This window comes from Pseudonaja textilis, chromosome 6 (assembly GCF_049901715.1).
Source record: "Pseudonaja textilis isolate UNSWEBS1 chromosome 6, rPseTex1.2, whole genome shotgun sequence".
NCBI classification, from domain to species: domain Eukaryota; kingdom Metazoa; phylum Chordata; class Lepidosauria; order Squamata; family Elapidae; genus Pseudonaja; species Pseudonaja textilis.
The window spans coordinates 33,144,743-33,165,440 of record NC_141995.1 but is presented as its reverse complement, the minus strand read 5'-3'; the positions used below and the strand labels follow the sequence as shown (position 1 = coordinate 33,165,440).

Genomic DNA, 20,698 nt, shown 5'->3' with positions numbered 1-20,698 from the left:
TATGGAATATCACAAGGCTACCAGCATTCAATCTACTCTGAGTTTCAACAGTAAACATCCAGTGTCACATAAAAAGAGTCGCATCAGAACACTATATGGCAGGGTGAGAATCCACTTAGTACCCAGAAAACAAAACAACTGGAGAGCAGGTTCCTACATGAACAATTCAGGTACAATGGGTACCCACAAGTGTTTATCACAAGATGCTAGCACAACATGCAGGAGGGAAATGCAGAAGGAAGCCACGAGACCAACTATATATCCTGCCATTCACCAAAATCTTTTGGAAGCAGTAGAATGCAACTTCTGAGATCTGCAAGTGGGCATAACCCTCCATCCAGAGACTACCAAGAGGACAAGTCATGCATACAAAGTTTGTTTGGAAGCGGGGAAACTTCTAATGTAATTTACCAGAATCCCTGCATGGATTACTCTTGTGACTGGCAATTCATACAGGACAGACAGGGAGAAAGCTCACCACAGACTGCAAGTACAGCAGTGAGCGGTTAGATGAGGAGTTCCAAACTTATTGGCAGCCTCACATTGCAATGAACAAGGACATGCATTCAATTTCCCAGTTACTAAGATTGCTGGCCAAGCAAGGACAAGAATAGCCAAAGAAATGATTGAAGCTTGGGAATAGGCCCCTTCTCAGTCAACAGGAGTGCTGATTTACCACTAGCTTACCGGATACTTCGAAACTGAGGGCACAGCAACACAGGGAAACAACAATCAATGACCTAATAACTGGCCATTAGCAATTAGCAACTAAAAGCCACCTACAACCAGGCACCATATAAATACTACACATAATAGAGTCCAGCGCACACATTCTGGAGAGAGAGAGAAAGAAGTTCCATGAGGATGATTCCAGCATGAGTCCAAAAGCTTGAATAAAAAATAAACCTCTAATCCTGGTGACAACTCAGATTGGATCCTGCATGATTCTTGCATTATCCTGGAACATATATATGTGCCTTCATTCACTATAAAATTAGTTTTTCTGCACTGGCATAACTTCGACCATTTGCTATATAGGGCAGTCATTAAGCAAGGTCTAATTGTATAGGAAGTGAAATCTCTAAGTACTTTTTTTGATATCTATCACCATGCCATGTTCAAAGACAGGTTGTATAGAGGGAAATTATAGTTATATCCACATCTGTCTATTGGTATTACCTTAATCAAATCAGTGTGCTATGAAATTGCCCACACTTGATGACAGATGGAGATCAGGAACTGAGGCTGAATCTTAGTGTTCAGTCTGCATAGTATGATTGTATTCAACCTTCAGCAATTTGATCCAGCATGATCATTACAAACCCAAATAGCCTGATAACTCAGAGCATTTTCTATATTCTGTTGGGCCTCCAAGTAAAATTATCCTGTGTAGAACTAGCCCTGTACAGCAATACACATTCTGCATTTGCAGCAATAGCTAAAGGCAGGTTAATACTATGAAATAGCAAAAGAAAGGGAATAGGGGGCCCTGGAAACTATGTGTGTGTTTCTACTCAGCCTCAGGCAATATTCTAACCTAACTGAAGCCTAAACCAGAGGTAAATTCCAGTGGATTTATGAGGAATTGCTTCCAGGAAAGCTTGGATTGGAATAGATTACATATTAGATAACTGGCATGAATGACTTGTCTTTGCAGGATTTGTACTTCATCCATTTCATTCACAATGACTATAGCTAGACGGATTGTGGGTAATAAATGGGCAACATTTAACAAAATGTAATACCTTTCAGAATCAGAGGATTGACTGTTATGCATATCTATAAATTGCTTTTTCAAGCTTTCACATCTGGTTTTATCCTGCCAGTTGTCTTCCTAGGAAAGAAGAAGAGACAGGAAGTTAACACCAACTTTAGAAAAGTATGGTGGCATTTTTTTTTATTTTGCCCCAGAAATCAAACTGGGGGAAAATTGACCCACATAATCAGCAAGTATCTTTTTAATAAATAAAATTAGCAACAAAACACAACTAATTAAATAATGTTTATATTACACATCATATCTACTAATTTATTAAATATACATGCTGCTTTCATCATACATTCATCCCTGAGATGGGAATAATGAAATATTTTTCAGCCAATGATGTTTGTGTATTTTGCAGAATATATATGCTGCTTCAAACATAATCTGAATAAGCAATTTGTCCTGTATAACTTGGGTTGAAAAAAACAAAATATACAAACAAATACATAAAATTACATAATAGTATGAATCACATATGTATATTACATATATTACGAACAAAACACTTTAATTTTTTTTAATGTTGTAATCCACTCGGAGTTACCAATGTGTAAATTGGTGGCTATATACATTTGTTTAATAAATAAATACATTCAAATTAAAAATAAATTCTGTTCCCAGGGAACAAAGGTCATTTTTTTTTTCTCTTAAGGTGTTTTAAAACAGTCAAGGCTTAACAAAATTTCTAAACACAACAAGGGAAGAGGCCTTGTTGATGAAAGGTCATTGAAATGAGCTAACGTAATGGTCCTGTTATAAATAATTGTAGTATTGATCATGAACAACTCTTTTTTTAATTTTTTTTAAGAAATAGAATTAACAAGAGCTACTGAGTGAAGCTTCTGTAGTTCTAAAGCATGAATCTGTGGCATAAAGCAAAGTTGGCCCTTATCAAATCCTAACTGTACTTAAATATAAGATCTATATATCCTTAATTAAATCTCTTTCATTGGTAGTTTTCCAAAAGATTTTAAATTCCAGGAAAACTGAAAGAAATATTAAGCCAATAATTGATTTAGAGATCTTTTTTTTGGCCTAAAATATGTTCATGTCTTTGAGCCATAATCATATCTTGGGAGAGTAATTTTATACACTCATCTAATTTCTGAATTGCTTCATACTTATAATCTATAGCAAACAAATACATATAGGAGAAGCACATATCATTACTTATTCTCAAGAAAAGAGATTAAAGCAACTGAGGTGACATTTTTATCTTCCCAACAATTTTGACAATACAAAAGGGAGTAAGTATGTTAACAGTTTACTTTCCATACCACAGATTCATTATAAAAAAACTTTTACTACATGAATAAATTCTTCATTTATGCATGATAATTTAGAATTATATGATTATAATGATTACTGTTAAGCTGTACAGTGAAAAAGTAATTATATGATCTATGCTTATAATTTTGCTTTATCCATTATTTTATACATTTCAGTCTGCTCAGTCCTACAAGGTTACATTGAAATATTAATGTTAATATATATGAATATATATTTGTAAAGAAAACTAGATAGAAAAAGCAAACAATTTCTTTTAAAAAGATCTAATTTAAGATAATACTTAATATCCACAAACTGTAAAATCCACAAAGTTAGATTTGAGATAACTTGTGATTCTGACAATTATATGAAAACAAAACAGTTATCTTGGTTGCCTTCCTCACTCTAAGCAAGCTCTTTCTGATTCCAACATATATCTTCAAATATAGATTTATGCTATGGTCTTAAACTTAGAAAAGTAACCACTATCACACATAGAATTACAGAGTCAGATTATAATGCTATGCTCCAGACTAAACAATATGAGATTAAAATGTGATGTTCTGTATAATTAAATTGATTAGTCTCAAAAGGTTGAATGCATTTTATTTTGTGTTGTATTTGGTATCATTTATATCCCAACTTTTCATTCAAACACAGAAAAAAAAAATCTTCTCTAGGGTTGCAATGTCATTTTGTAAAGCAGACACTGGACAGATTCGGACACATATATTCGGAATGCTATATTTTGGACTCTGTAAGTGATGAGCAAAAACCTAATTGTTAGGTTTTCTGAACTATCCATGTTCAGAAAAGTAGACCTATTTGATTTGTTGGACTTATTGGGTTGTTGGATTTATTTTCATTAAAGATCATAATGTGATCTGTATGTATTTTAGTGCATGTGTATAATGTTTGTCTACAATTCTGTCTAAGATACACATTTTCTACAAATAGTTTTCCCTAGTAGAATCAGTTTTGGAGTATTTTTTCATTACCACTTACACTTCTGAAGCTACTTTTGAAGCTACATTATTTTGATTATCAGTGAATTGCATTAAAAATTAATAAAAATAATCAATTTTTGCATCAAAATAAAGATATGTTATTCATTGAAAACATTCAATTTAAATTTTTTGGCTAATTCGGTAAGTTAAGGAAATAAAGAACATCTGCAATACTCACCATTATCTAGATGCAGAGTTTGTGCTCTTAGATAACTGTAGCCCTTATCACAAATCACACATATACATATAGCTCTCAAAAGGTCATGTTCAGGGAAATCCAGTTTTAAAATATTCACAGATAAAAGAGCTGCTTAATCATATCACACAGAATCACAACCTACGTAGTTTAAATAGAAAGTATTCAAAGTGAAAGAACACAGAAAGGATTCCCTCACGATCTTCAAAGGTAAGAGACCGTGGAAAGGAAACAAAATATTTCTTCCCCCTCATCTAAAGGGACCTTCGTGGGAGAGATAAATGTCCTCTGTGGTGGAAAATGGGTCGATCAAGGAGTCCACCCAATATGGCCTTAGAGCAGTATATAGTGTTTACAGTAAAAATGAGTAAGTCATCTAATCATTTCAAGAAATGTACACGATGCTTTGTTGTAAAAAAAAAAATAGCGATTTTCCTAAATGTTGAGTTCTTTCTTTCATTCACATAACTGAATTATTTTTGTTTCCACAAGAGTCATGATGTAACTTTTTTTACATTGTAGGAAATACCAGCTTCTTCCTTGAGAACCCTTGTACTATAAATAAAAGAACACCAATGGGCATATAGGAAAAAAACCATTTCAGAGAAAGTGATAACACGGCAATGTTTCCTTTATAAGTAAATGGATAGGCCTCCTGGAAAAGCCATGACCTTCAAAGCCTTTTGTAGAACTTCAAAGACTTGGATGATTGACCAGACATTTAGTCCAGAAGCTTAGGCTAACCTGTTGGTGAAGCATTTTTACTATTGGAATGAGTTATTTACCCAAGCTGCTATGCATTATTTTTCTTTTCATGTTCTCCAAAGTCACTTTTGTGAGATATGAATATAGTTTCAGTCATCCAATCAATCAATCCAAGTTATTTCACCAAAAATTCCAGAATAACTGCACATGCAGTTAGACTTACAAAGATGCCATACAAGGACATATATATGGGAAGAAAATTAGTACCTTCTAAATAATGTCCTGGCCTGTCTTTATTATACTGGGATATGGACATTTAAACATACTGGGATAGGGACATTCTTATTCTGGACCTTGGTTTAGGAAAACCAGAGCTCTGCCCCCCCGCATTTTTTTATTATTATTATTATTATTATTATTATTATTATTATTATTATTATTATTATTATTATTATTATGCATATGATGAGAAGAGAAATAACTTATACACACAATCAATGTAATTATATACAAAACTTTTACAGGGATATGGTAGTGGCCTTAGAACTGCATGTCCAATTCAACTATCCAGGTGATCTCTTCTCGCGTTGCTTTGTGTACATCTTCTAGGGCACAAGTGTCAAACCCGCAGCATCATGCTGCCATCACATGACGTATTGTGACTTTTTCTCCCCTTTGCACAGCTGGGGTGAGCAAGGCCTGCGCGTGATGCATCCAGCCCTCTGGTTGCTGGTTTGACACTTCTGTTCTAGGGAACCAGACAATGCATGTTGTGAGCAAGATTGCACAATATGTTTAATAGTTTGCCTATCAGCACTACAATCACAATAAGGTGAATCTTTCCATTCCCACTGATACAAGGCAGATTTTCCAGGATCACACCTAATTCTGTTCAATTTTGACCAGACAGAGTGAGGAAGTTCAAAACCAGATGGTTTGGTAGAGGGAACACTAATGGGCAAGCTGTAAGACAGTATCCTGCACCAACCCTGAGCTGTGATGGCGCAATGGTTAAAATGATGTGGTTAATATTGCAGGCTGACTCTGCCTTCTGCCATGAGTTTGATCCTGACCAGCTCAAGGTTACCTCAGCCTTCCATCCTTCTGAGGTTGGTAAATGAGGAACTAGATTGTTGGGTGCAATATGCTGACACTTAAACTGCTTAGAGAATGCTTTAAAGCACTATGAAGAGGTACGTATATGAGTCTACGTGCTATTGCTATTGCTATTGCTATCCAGGCATTCTCAGGGTTAAACTGAATAGATGTGAAATGAATAGCTATGATGGGCTGGCTGTGCATTGTCCTGGTAAGGGCCTTGTTGTTCAACATCCTTGGCCATAGCCAAAGGAAAGCTTGTTGTCTTCTAACATGGGGCAGTATGATATTGCTAAATGATGACAAGATGGCAGCTTCTTCACTGCCATATTTTATTTCTTTACTTTTATTTATTTAGTTGTATCCCACTTTATTGTTTTTTAGAGATAACTCAAGATGGTGAACATATCCAACACACCTAGCCACAACCCTGTGAGGTGAGAGCAGACGGTGGGGGGCCTTACATGCCTGAGTTTGGACTAGAACTCACAGTCCTCTATTTTCTAGTCTGGTACCTTAACTACAAGACTAAACTGGTTCTTGTATCATATAGTGACTGTCCAGATTTGTATAGTAGCTGAAATATGGTAGGCTAAAAATATAAAGACTAAGAAAAAATTGAGTGCTGTGCTCATTTGTCTCAGGAGGGAAAAAAATTGAAGTGACTGAGGTGTAAAGAAAGACCTTTGGTTCTTTGAGCCTTGCTGTTCTTCTTCCCTTTCTCCTGTCCATCCTCAATTTCTGCAGTCTATTCTGGAGAAGCTTTCCCACCTTAGAAGCCACATCTAAGAGACTAAACACAGTTTAGAACAGTGGCCGCCGACTGGTGGGCTGCGGCCTACTGGTTGTCCATGAGAAAATTTTGGTGGGCTGCAGCACAGCCATGTCTGCAACAGGAGTGATACTGGCAGTGGGTGGACTGATGTGCGTGGGGAAGGAGGGTAGCATGGGGGAGATCGTGGCATCAGAGACTTTCCTGGGTGTTCCCTGGCCTGTGAAAGGATGGGGGTGGGGAGGAAAGGAATCTCTGAACTGGTGCTGGGTGGTGGGGATCTGAAGTCCAGAGGCTGATGAGCCATGTGCTGAAGACCAGATGGCTGGTGGGGAGATGGGCCAATCCTGCAGTCAACTCCGTGTCGTGTCTGCTACCTCCTGCCTCCATGCATTGAGGAGGCTGAGGAACAGTGGGAAGAGCACAGACCTCCTGAACTGCAGGAAGAGGCTACCAGCGATGCCCTTAGGTGAAGATGTTGCGAGGGGGAGGCTTGACCCCTCCCTTCAGGAGCTTCTCTTCCTCCTTGCCAGAAGCGCTCACATGCTCAGTGGGAAGGAGGAGGCTTGGAACATGCCATAGGAGCGGTCAGCGCTTTGCGTGTGAACACTTCTGGCAAGGAGGAAGAGAAGCTCCTGAGGGGAAGAGCGCAGGAGATCACACCCTCCCCCTCAGGCCAGGGAACACCCAGGAAGAGCTCCGATGCTGCGATCTCCCACACCTATCAGTCCATCTGCCACCAGTATCATCCCTGTTGCCCCACCTCCCCACCAGCCATCTGGTCTTCAGCATGTGGCTCATCGGCCTTAGGACATCAGATTCCCACCACCCAGCACCAGTTCAGAGATTCCTTTCCCCCACCCCCACCCCTGGGGATAGAGAGGGGGGAAGAAAGGGAGAGAAAGAGAAAGAGGGAGAAAGGGAGAAAGAGAGAGAGGGAAAGAGAGAAAGGGAGAGAGGGAGATAGAGGGAGGGAGGGAAAGAGAGAAAGAAAGAGGAAAAAGGAAGAAAGAGAAAGACGGAGAAAGGAAGAAAGAGAGGGGGGTGAGAAAGAGAGAAAGGGAGAAAGAGAGGGGAGAGAAAGAAAGAAAGAGAGAGAGAGAGAGAGAGAAGGAAAGAGAGGGGGAGAGAGATGAGAGATCCCGGTGTTTTGTTTTTGTGGGAAACGGGTCCAAATGACTCTTTGAGTATTTAAGGTTGCAGAAACAGGCAGCCAAGCTAAGTGCCTGAAGGACCCCATCCCGTCAGTGGGAGTCCAGGCATTTCAGCGAGCGGCATGCTGGATTCATATTAGTGGTCCACAGGATTTAAAATTATGAGTTTGGTGGTCCCTGAGGTGCAAAAGGTTGGTGACCCCTGGTTTAGAAGACTAACCACAGAAAGGATATAGTGCATGGAGACTCACCTCCACTCTATTCCATAGTACTTTTTATAAGAACTGATAATTACTCCTCAAGACAGAGTATTTCTGAAGATTCCCTAGGATCACCATAGAATGCAGTCCATAGATATGTTGCCATAAGATTGTTTAGTGCTTTTTAGTGTAGATCGGGATGTCAAACTCAAGGCCCAAGCCCCAGATCCGTACCTAGAGTGGCCCCATGGGGCCACTCTGGAAACAGTGAAGGACTGGCCCATGGTGCCTCTGCCAGTGAACATGGAGCTCAGCCATGGCCATCCCGAGCTCCATTTTAGCTGCAGGGGATGTAGCAGACCATCACAGCCAAAAACGGACACTGGCAGCCCATTTTCACTGGCAGAGTGCTCAGGCCACCACCAGCAACCCCGATTCAAGTGACATTGAGCTGGCCATGCCCATCCCAGCCATGCCAATCCTGGCTCCACCAAGATCAAACACCACCCTGATGTGGACCTCAATGAAATCGAGTTTGACACCCCTGGTGTAGATCAGCAGTCACCGACCAGTGAGCCGCAGCCCACTGGTGGGCCATGAGAACATTTTGGTGGACCACAGAGAAATCTCACCCCAAGAGCACCCACCCAAAACAATCCAGGCTGTGCAAAAACACAAGGCTGTGCTGCCCACATGGCCTGCGGGAACCCTTCCCGCCCACTCACTCCTTACCCAGCAAACTTGCCTACTAAATTGCAATTTTTTCTTTTTCCGACCATCATCTGTTCTGCTGTGCCAGGAGATTTAGATTAGCTAGAAAGTAGGAAATGGTTAGATTTCTTGCTTTCTAGCTAGTCTTTAGATCTTGGCTCTGCTTTTAAGCACAGCCGAACCTCCCTTAGGACTGAAGGTTCTATTATTCAGTGAAGACTCACAGCAAGCAAATTTGAGAGACTGAGCTAGCCGATGGCAGATAAATAGATCACTGAATGATTCTGTGAGCAACTCAATCTGCCTGCTTGCTTTGCCTGATTTTGGGTAAAAGTTGCTTTTTTCTTATAAAAAATTCAATATTTATATATTTACATACAAGCCATGCCCAGCCAATCACATGACCACCAAGCCACACCCACAAATTAGGCCACACCCACAGAAATGGTTAGTGGTCCTTGGGATTTAAAATTATGAGCTTGGTGGTTCCTGAGGTCCAAAAGGTTGGCGATCCCTGGTGTAGATCATTTAGTGCATATAATACACTACACTACACTATTCAAGGAAAAGACTTATTTACAGGAGTGTAATAGTGCCCTAGGACAACCCTTGGATGATAGTATTATGTGGACTTATTTGTTCATGATTGTATTGGACTACTGATGTGAAAGTTTTTTTAGCCAGAGGATGTAGTCAATTTCCTTTAAATCAATGAATACAATTGCTTTTTTACATGCAATTATATTGCAAGGTTCTTAATTACTTGATCCAATTTAATTTCTAAGACTAAAATTGGTAATGTGAAGATTTGGGGATTTTTAAAACATAGATTAAAAATGAATAATACTATAAATATATCAACCTACCCAAGCCGCTTTTCTAGATGTGTTGCCTGGGCATTCTGAAACTGTCATTTTCCATTTCTAAAAGGAACCAGAATGGAACAGCTGTTATGTAAATATACAGTGTGTGGGATACATTGTGCCTAGGTCACCACCACTAAGTCACCACCAATTTGGTAGCCTATAATATAGCATTAAAAGCTGCTTGTTAATTAATTAAAGAAACTTTAGTTAACTTTATTTATTATGTTGGAATTATAAACATAGGTGTAAGCTAATGGAAATAGATATTGAAAATATATGAAAAAAGATGGAAAACTTTTGGTCTTTGACTCTTGGACTTGTATGTGAGTATGTCTCAATCCATCCTTTGTTAATTAGCATATATTCATATTATAAGCTATCATGCAGAAATGTGTATTAATGTGTATTAAAACTTTCTGTGCACAGGCTTCAATACTGTAATGCACTTCTGGCTTGTTCCAACCCTCCCAAACAGGTTATACTTAGTTAAATGTATATATAATATATACATGTAATGAAGTAGACTGTTTGTGTCACTCACATGAACTTGCAAATACAAATTATTCATTCCTCTAAATGGCTGATTCAAAATATGTTTTAATGTTTTCTAATAGATACAATGAAGATAATACATTTCCGAAAGAACTCTTATTGTATTACCAAAGATTGATACAGTAAAAATTCAATAAAATCATATAAGGTTTCACTGGTAAAATATGGCTTTTAATACAGTGCCTAATGAAAATTCAATGTACCCTACAACAATAAAATATATCCATGGACTTGTAATGAAAACAAAAAAATATTGGAAGAAAATACATACGTGGTTGGAAAAGATGATCAAGCAACATATAGATCTGAAACTAGAAATATTTTCGTTGGGTATAATGCCGGAGGGTTATGATAAAGAGACTATATATTTAATTTTGCATGTATTGACAGCAGCAAGGATTGTATTTGCACAATATTGAAAAAATGAGAACACTCCAGTAGATGAGAATGTAATTCGGAAAATATTAGACTGTGCAGAGATGGATAGATTGACATTAAAAATAAAGGACAAAGAAGACCCAGAATATTACTTAATATGGAATAGATTTTATGAATGGTTAGAAAAGAGGTAGAAATTAGATGAAAGATTATTGCTATGTATGAATTAAATATAAAGATGGTTTATAATTATAAATGTCAATACAATCAACAGAATTACAAATAAACTAATACAAAGAAAAATCTAGCTACTGTTCTGTTATACTATTATTATTGTTGTTATTAGTATATTTGTTAATATTCGTGTTTATTCTTTCTTTGTTTTTCTGTAAATGATATGCCCTGACAATAAACTGTATTCAAAATACTTATGAAAAAAAGACATATTGTAAAAAACAACGATAAAATATATCTAATTAATATTCATATCTTTTGCTACAAACAGGCTTTTCTTATATTCATTATCTAGCCAAGTACAAATAATGCAATGCAGGTTGCATATAAGTAGAGTAACAATGTTGCACTGAAAGATACTTGAAGAGCAAATAATATCAATTGTCAAGCTATTATATGAAGCTAGATGCTCCAAATAATTATTACATTCATCATTAACTAAAAAAATTGGATGAAAAGTCACATTGTCTTTGTGGGATGGGATTGTCAGTGTCACCCTAAGTGACTTTGGCGTAGATTTGGGGTGAAGTTGTCTCAATAGCAAAGTTTGAATTTTGCATATAAAGTGTCCCAGTTTAGGACATCCAGATAAAGTTATGAATACTATATTTATCTAATACCTGAAGAATCACAAGCAGCCTCTGTAGACTAAAAATAAGAAGGCCATTCCTCTCCTATAAATACCTACAATTCCCACTGTATCTCACTATGGGTTTGCTAGAAGTTGCAGCTGAGGCAAGCTACAACTTTGTCAAGTCTGGTGCAAACTCAGTAATTCAGGAACAGATAGTTTAATAATAGATGAGGGATAGCTTGTCATGGGGAAAAAAAGTGTTGCTAAGAGTCATCCCCAATCAATCATATAAGCTCTTGGATAACTTGGTAACTGCAGAAGATCTAGAATACATTCCAGTATAACATAGGTCTAAAGGAGTAAGCCAACCTTAGTGTGCGAATCACAAATTAAAGTGTCTGACTTGTTAAACATGCTAGCATACAGATAATTTGCATAGGTCTTGATATTTAATTTTTTTATTTAGGGAAAATATTTGCCATTTTTTAAATCTACTTCCATTTCTCTTATTATTAGCACAGCCTCAGCCTACGTCATTTACACATTAACTTTTAATAAGGAAAGCCCCATACCTTCCAGCACAACAATGCTTGTTCGTTCAGAGGAGGAATTAGTCAAAGAGTAAGGGAAGCTTGTTCATTTCTGCGGTTTTCAGTCATTTCCTTTCCATGTAACTCAGAGGTTATGATCAGTCTTTAGATTCACTTTAGGCAGAATGCTTCTCAGTGCTGCATACTTTTTGTACACTCGTAGCATAACTTTTTTTTCCCAGCTGCAGTCAATCCATTAATAAAACGTGCTTGTGTAAATGTAAGGGTTTTTTTGGCACTGGAGCTTGCTCATCTTCCTGGATAAATTGTCTTCAATGAAGCTACTTTAAGGAGTTACTAGATTTCAACCTCTTTGTTTGCCTTGATGTCCCACTTATCAAGTGACTTTGGCTGATCATTTTCTCTCTTAGCTGAGCTGACTTCACAGGTCTGTCTTTGCAGGAATAAAATGAGGGAAAACTCCACATATGCCTCTTCAGCTCTCAGAGAAAAAGCAGGATATTAAATGCCATAAGAAAAATAAAAACCAAGCATGTGGATTAATAGGAAAACCAGATATTGACTGTTGAAAAGTAAAAGCCATTTATGTAATCTTTGTTAGTATGATTTGTGTTCCTACTTTTCCCCTTTGGATTTATGAATAGGGCTATGTTGAAAGAAAAATCCAGGTCCAGTTCCAAGCCAGGAATAAAATGGATGTTGCTTAAGAAAGAAAGGTCCATTTATTGATGAGCAGAATCAATACACACACACACACACACAGAGAGAGTGCGGTTCTGAGACAGCTGTCAAAATGAAGTTGAGAGTGGGTGGGTTTTTTATACCTTCTTGATTCCTCTGGGGTCATGTAGGGGTCATGGCTGACTCTATAGGCAAAAGGGAAAATGTAAAGCCTAAGTGTTTGAGCTAATCTTGTCAAGGATTGGCTTGCCTAATTGTGTTGCTTATCTGGAATTTGTCTGACCCAATCTTTCTGAATGGATTACCAAATCTGCATTTTCTAAAAGCTGGCCTCCTCAGGTTCTGCTTGTGGCATTGAGACTGGGGCTGGTTTCTGTCTTCCTTGAGATTTCCCAATTTCTCCTTTTGCGGAAATATTCTATCCTCCCTTTTTAATATTCCCCAAAATATTTTATTCTCTAGGACGGTGGGTTGGTGCCGACTTTCTACAATTATAAACAGAATAGCAAATACATCTCCTTCTGAGTATTTTAGCTCAGTGAAGGACTCTATCTAGCTAAGTCTTGAAATAAAATCATGGCCCTAGCCTACATATTGATAGTTGAACAGAGTAGCTATTAAGACAGCCTGCTCTGACTCTTTGTCAAAGAAAAGCAACACAGTTCTACAAACTACTTTATCTCATCAAACCAAAACTATGAGGCTCCAGAAGGTAAACGCCTCAGCAAGGCAGACTGAAGTGATCAGAGGTGTTCACAGGGTCAACAACATCACAATTTTGAACAGGACCAGGGTAAGTATCACTACACAAGAGGCTTCTTCACACAGCTGTTGATTTCTTACCCACCACCACTATCTCAGTGCCAATCCATAAAATTTTAATGCACAGTTTATACCATGGTCTCAGTGATAACACTTGTGTGATATGTTTGGTTTTGACCTTGGGCAATTTATATTTAGAGCGTTAGCCACTACTTGAACCAGAACACTATGCCTGATTCGATAAGTTATATAAGAAAAAAATCATATTTTTCTATGATAAATTACATTATTGATCACTTAATTTTTGACCAGGTTCATCATGAATTTTGATTTATTCCGATTATGTATATTTTTATATATTTGTATTTTTCTTTGTGATAAAGCACATTGATCCTATCAATGTGTAAGGCAGTATACAAATATCTGTATAAACATAAATAAGCTCGTTAGGTAAGCATTAAAATTTGATGTCTGTACAAAACATGTAGGACACATCTCAGAGTAAAATATATATTTTCAAATCTACTTTTCTAAATGTATATTTCATATTATTATTATATTTCAAAGTAAGTACTTTAAATGCATATTGTACCTTATTGAATCAAATATTGCATAATAAGCAGTTAATTCAAAGAGTAGCCTAATTATTAGAAATATATATGTGTATTTGGATAATAACTGCATTAGGTAACTATATATAGAAATGTAATTATTTACTCCTCAATTCCCATTTTTTTCTTTGTGTAGTTTTCACTTTTTCAAAAGCTTCTTCAATATTTTTTTTTCTTTTCCTGATTATATATGGGTTTTTATCATCATTATCTATGTGTTTTGGGTTTTTCTTTTTTTGTCATTGGCTTAAAAGCAATAAAAAATAAAAAATGAAAGCTTCCATGAGTTTTTCATAAGGAGTTATATTGCCATAACTAAAGATTTACAGCAACTACAGTATTCCAAGCACAAACCCCATGCATAGATTCAGTATTCAAACTTTTATTCCTCTTTTGTGCACCTAATATTAACAGATTACTTGGCTTTTGTTTAGGGAAGGAAGAAATCCTTTTACCATTGGTTACTTATTTAGAAAATATTCTGATGAATTATATTGTTCTCTGTGTGAGAATGATCTTCCAAATATTACCCTTTCAATTCATTAGGTTATTTTTCTGTTGTTAATTTGACTGTATTGTTTGTTTAGCGCTCTCTGGTGGATCACAAAATTAAGTATCAGAATTTCTGTTAGAAAACTGAATTAATTCATATTTGTGCATTGTACACTTCTATTTAGAATCACATTTAAATTATACCAAGCATTTATACACACATCTGTATTATTTTAAACTTGTTATAAATTTTGAGTTGAAATATTAATAACTATTTAACAATAGTTTTGTAGGCCAATGGTTCTTTCTAATAAAACATGATTACAAATTGACTTTTAAATGCATCCAGCATTTATTAATATATTCTTAAAGTAATATTAAAATTTTGAATAAAACAGTGCAACTAGAAATATTTGCTACTTTAATAGTATAGTCCTAGTTCTCTGCATTTCACTTACTTTAAATTGTCAACTGATATATTTAGTATATATAAGGGTAATTATATATTGTATATATTTTTTTCATTATCACCAGCAAAATACTAAAGAGAAATATTACTTACATTTTGGTCCATAAATTATAAACTATTAAAAACTGAATTTTACCCTAGATCTAGGAGTCTGAACACACTTCTGGATACCTTACTTCAGTATGGTAGGCAGTGCTGAAAAAGTTTCTTTCTTGCTACGTGTAAATTTTAGAGTGGTCTCTTTAGGAACTAAGTTCTCTCCTTCTTCATTTTGCATTTTGCAGCCAGTTATTATTAATAATACTGCCTTTGCATTTCTAAATGACTTTATCATAGTTTAGATTTTGGTTGTAATTTTATCAGTAATACAATTTTGATGTACATTTCATGTATTTCCTACCTACCTGGCCCAATGGGGGTCCTGCAACCCCATTTATCTCTTCCCTGGTCTATGCCATTTTGGGGGGAGCATTTCTCAGTAGCAATGGTGTGCTTGGGCTAAAATCAATGCCTGGGAGGAGTGGCAGCGATCTGAAACTGCTGAAGGACTCCAGTCTTTACTTCCGCTACAGTTCTGACACTTCTGCCAACAAGTATATTGTACAGGAGGCCAAAAGGGCATAGACGAGTGGGAGATGGGAAGGTAGGAGCATTGCAGTGTCTCTGTGGTTGTGTGAGCTGGCTGTCAAGCACCTGAATTTTTATCGCATGACTGCAAGGATGCTGCAGTAACCTTTCTGCATGTGACATATGTCCCTTCATTCAGCACTGCTGTAATTTTGAACAATCACTGAACAAATGATTGTAAAACGAAGACTACCTATATGCCTGAAGTGATATGTGTTCTTATAAGCCATGAGTGAAACTGCATCAGCATTTCAGATACACAAACAACAGCCAAGCCTTCTACAACTGACCCCATCCCTTTGGGGCCCCCACCTCTGGTGATCACAGAAAATGATGTGCAAGATCTATTTCAGAAAAAGGCCTGTGAAATATTTCAATTTCTTTCCTCAAGAAGACACTATATAGCACTTCACACCAAAACTAGACACAAGGGGTTTTTTCTCCCATTCCATCAACTCCAATAAACAACTAATTTCCACAATACTGTCAAACCATCTAGTAGGGTTGTATTACTATTATTCTTTTCATCTTTTCTATTGCCTATTTCCTTATCTTTATGACTACAACTCTGTTGCTTGTATTTCACAATTTATTTTATTTAATATCCTAGTATGAATTATGTTGCTTATTTGGCATCCAATGACTATCACTATTAGTGTTGTATCTTATGATTTCTGATGAATGTATCTTATGAGTCTGATCATGATTTATAACTTGTTGCTTGTATGTACACTGTGTGTCGTATCATACTTAGCCAATAAAGAATTCTGTTCTGTTCTGTTCTATATTCTATTCTAATTCTATTCCTATTCCATTAATTGCCAACTCATAATGGAAGCCAATGTCTGCCTCAGTTTCTCCATTCCATCTTGGATCTGGATTATCTATATTTGGGTCAGATACCTGCTTCTTCAGCATTTTTGCAAGTTCACATATCTGCTTTTTCATAGTTTTTGTGCATGAGAGAATGATTTTAAAAATAAAGACTTGATTCTTGCACTATTAAGATAAAAATACGTTTTTCTTTTTCATTTCAAAACAGTAAAACATTTCCAAGAAAGCCTGACAATAAATCTGGAGTAACATGAAAACTGCAACCAGGTATTTTAGCCATTTTAGCATATGCAGCAGAATCCATTAAACAACTGCTTGTGTTTGTTCCACTGCCAGAACATAACATAATCCTGCATCTCAGGATTTCAACCATATTCCAAAGTGTTCTGCTTCCAGATTCTTTTTGTGCTCCTTGGTCTAAGAAAGTGAAAATGAGAACTGGTGTCTGAAATATAAGAAATTATCCTATATGGTTGGATGGTGCTAGAAAATAACTACATCACCAGTGATTAAAAAGGCTACCATTAAGCCATGAACATGATAATGAATCTTGAAAAAGAATTGTTCAAAATTTACGTATCACCAGTCCTACACTAAATAATCAAGCAATTAATCTGCTCCAGAGTTACTTTGAATGTGTCAGTGACAGCAATATTTAATTATGCAATATTTAAATATCTAAAATCTTCAGATACTGAAGATTTCTCTCTGATAGCAACATTCTTTATAATCACCTAAGATAAGTCACCAATTATCAGTTCTAGCAGAGTTTACAGCTTCTCCCTGAAATATTTTTATTTCCACTTGAATAACATTATAGGAAGCATCTGGGCAAAAATTTGTGAGAACAGGAATTCAGTTGAAAGGAAATAACTGAGCAAAGAAGAAAAATATTTGGTGCAGATGTGTTAGGCAGAACATTCAATGGAAGGGCCAAATTGGATATTTTTCGATCCCGTCCTTTCGATCTATTGTACATATCATGTAGAACCAATGCTGATTAGTATTGTATGAATAATTAAAATTAAAATGAGTAGTAAGAGTGCCCCTTATTGAATTATCCAATTAAAAAAAATAAAGCAACAAATGTTACATGTTAAGTTATTCTGCTATTCAGAATAACTTGAGAAGCTAACTTTTCAGGCAGGGGCAGTTAGCAGATTACAAATCAATGTGATGGGGTACTTGAATACAGCTCATCAGTCTGGAACCCACATTGCATATCTGTTATTAACACAGTAGAGAAAGTCCAGAAATATTTCACAAGAAGAGTTCTCCACTCCTCTACTCGTTGTAGAACACCTTATGCCACCAGAGTTGAATTCTAGACCTAGAAAACCTAGAACTACATCGCCTTTGGTCCAATCTAAGTATAGTATATAAAATCATACATTGCAATGTCCTACCTGTCAATGAATACTTCAGCTTCAACCATAACAATACAAGAACACACAATAGATACAAACTGTTGGGTATATGGATACACCAACTAGGTTTGGGTGAATAAATATATAAACCTAGGTTTAAGTGTTTGTAGCTTTAAGCACCAAACTGCAATGTAATTGGCTAATTAAGGGTGCGGTTGCAAACTGCAATAAAAGGCAGTGAGAGAAACGTAACACTTCCTGTTCTGGTCCTGGTCTCTCTGATCTCTACTGCCTGCTGTTTACTACTGTTTTGAGACGTCAGTTTGTTACTGCTTGTTGGCTACTGTGCTGGATACCGTTTCTGATGAACAAAAGGACTGTATACTTGGTGAGCTGATATCCTGTGCATACTCAGCGTTGTCTTCGAGAGAAAGGTATCGGAAGGAGAAGATTTACAAGCAGATAAGGACATTGTACTGACTAGTTTAATGAACTAAGTTACTGGATGGATATATTGGAAAATGACATATGGACTGATTGACAATGCTTAAACTCTAAATGAATTAAATAACTATTTAAAACTACAAACAGTGTTTTTGTCTCCAGTGTGTGTATACTTTTGGGCCCAGCCTCTCTCTCATTTGGCTGCCTGGCTTGACTGCTGCTGTGCACACTGCTTGGGGGTTTGTCCCCAAACACTAACACAAACTCAAGGTAAACCGCAACAAACTTGATTGCAGGAAATACGACTTCAGCAGCAGAGTGGTCAATGTCTGGAATACTCTACCTGACTCTGTGGTTTCTTCCCCAAACCCCAAAAACTTTAACCTTAGAATTTCTACTATTGACCTCACCCCTTTCCTAAGAGGTCTGTAGGGGGCGTGCATAAGCGCACAAACGTACCTACCGTGCCTGTCCTATTGTTTCTTTTATTTTTCTTATATGTATCCATGTATTCATAACTATGTTTATACTTATACCTATTATCTTTAAGCAATTGACAAATCAAAATAAATAAATCAATAAATCTCAGTGTGCCATAGTGATGAAAGATTGCAAAAAAAAAAAAAAGGTGATTGGGAAGGAGAACCCTTCTAGATTTCTTATTCTAGGGATCCAAAATAAGCAGATTATAATTCTATGAACTGGGAAGGATATTTGTCGTAAAAGTGCATAGGAAGTGAAATATGAGGTGTCCACCATTCCTAACTTCCACAAAGAACACAATTCAAAAGTATTAAATGATAAAAACAGAAGTTAAAGAGATGCCTTCTTGGCAATCAAATTAGCTGTGTGTTTTGTGTATGTGTTTGAGATTTCTTTGTATTTATTATCAAGAAAACAGATCCATCTGGCACAGAAAAAGTGTACTAGTTCTGAAAATGGACAAAGAGATAACTTTAGTTTTAAATTGCATTGAACTGTTTTACATGTCTATATTATCAAGGTGTTTGGTGTATTGCTAGAACTTACTCATATACTAAAGACATACACTTGCACATATACTAAATTTACACATACACCAAAGACAATGTCTGTTAAAAAAAAAGTGAAGTTTTGTCAACACACTTTGTATAATGTTTTACTAATTCATGCACATATTTGTATGCAGTGCTTTATAAAAAGTATTTTAGTGTACTCAAACATTTATTTAAATAGATCAGTGTAACAATAGGATAAAATATCTTTAAAAAAGAAGTAATAAGTACAGTTGTACCCTGTTTGCTTCCAGGTAACGTTATAAACAGAAATATGTAGGCAACAAAAGTCTAACCTATAGTAAATTTTACATGCTAAATTTTTAAAATATTTTTACATGAATTGGTTTGACAAAAAAAATGCAGTTGGAAATGAACAGGAAAATAAATACCTCGCCTGCCTGGAAATCAAAATTAAACAATGGCACTATGAATTTCAAATTCTTAATGTATCACCAAAAATAGTTTTAAATCATTTGGTTGGGGACATTCATAAATAAAAAATTCAATATTTACATACATGGTGTGTTGTAAGTTAATTTTGTGAGTTTGCTTGCAAGCAAATTTTATGTGAGACTCAGGTAGCTGACTGCAGATAGATAGATCTCTAAATGAATCTGTGATTCTGTGAGCAACTCAATTTGCTGCCTGCTCTGCCTGATTTTGGGTAAAAGTTGCTCTTTTTTATAAAAAAAATATTTATCTAAATATTTATATTATTTACATACAAGCCATGCCCACCCAGTCACATGACCACCAAGCCACACCCACAAATTAGGCCACACCCACAGAACCGGTTAAGAAATTTGAATCCCACCCGTTATAATGTATATTAAAATATAAGCTTTCATCATTACCACGCATTGCTATGCATCAATAATTTAGTTTAAAATACATGAAAGAAATATTAGTTTGCTATTGGATCAACTTGATATCCTATTCTTATTAAGCAGCATTTCAGCTAATAATGGAAATAAAGAATTGATTTCCATTATGCTCATAACTACACCCAGTTTCTGAATATTCAGTGAGATCAGAAAAAAGCTATTCCTCATTTTTATATTTCCATCAGCTTTTCTATTGAAGTTCTAGACATTTTACACATTGGCAATAAAAATTAGAACACCAAATACAAATTGGGCAGAAACGATCTTGTAGACGATCCTCACTCTGTCAATGACCTAGGAGTACTCATCTCAAACGATCTAAGCCCCAGAGCTCATTGTAATAGCATTGCCAAAAAGGCATTAAGGATGTTCTTTCAACCAGTGGTGACGTCCTGCTTCATCTATGCTGTTTACTAGGTTCATTACAATGCCAAAACATTCTGCAATAAGCTACTAAG

The 20,698-nt window shown here is 36.3% G+C and overlaps 1 protein-coding gene across 2 annotated transcripts in view; it reads right to left on the bottom strand.

Annotated features, from left to right (window-relative positions):
* QRFPR (pyroglutamylated RFamide peptide receptor) overlaps positions 1–20,698 on the bottom strand; it is a 70,367-nt gene that overhangs the window by 21,946 nt on the left and 27,723 nt on the right. The window contains exons 6-7 of one of the 2 annotated variants that reach the window (XM_087936191.1): positions 9,744–9,800; positions 1,746–1,834 (exon numbers count right to left, since the gene is read on the bottom strand). In XM_087936191.1, coding sequence (XP_087792317.1) covers positions 9,757–9,800 — 44 coding nt within the window. In that variant the 3' untranslated portion in view covers positions 1,746–1,834; positions 9,744–9,756. The remainder of the gene's footprint in view (positions 1–1,745; positions 1,835–9,743; positions 9,801–20,698) is intronic. The other variant, XM_087936192.1, reaches the window with a different exon arrangement.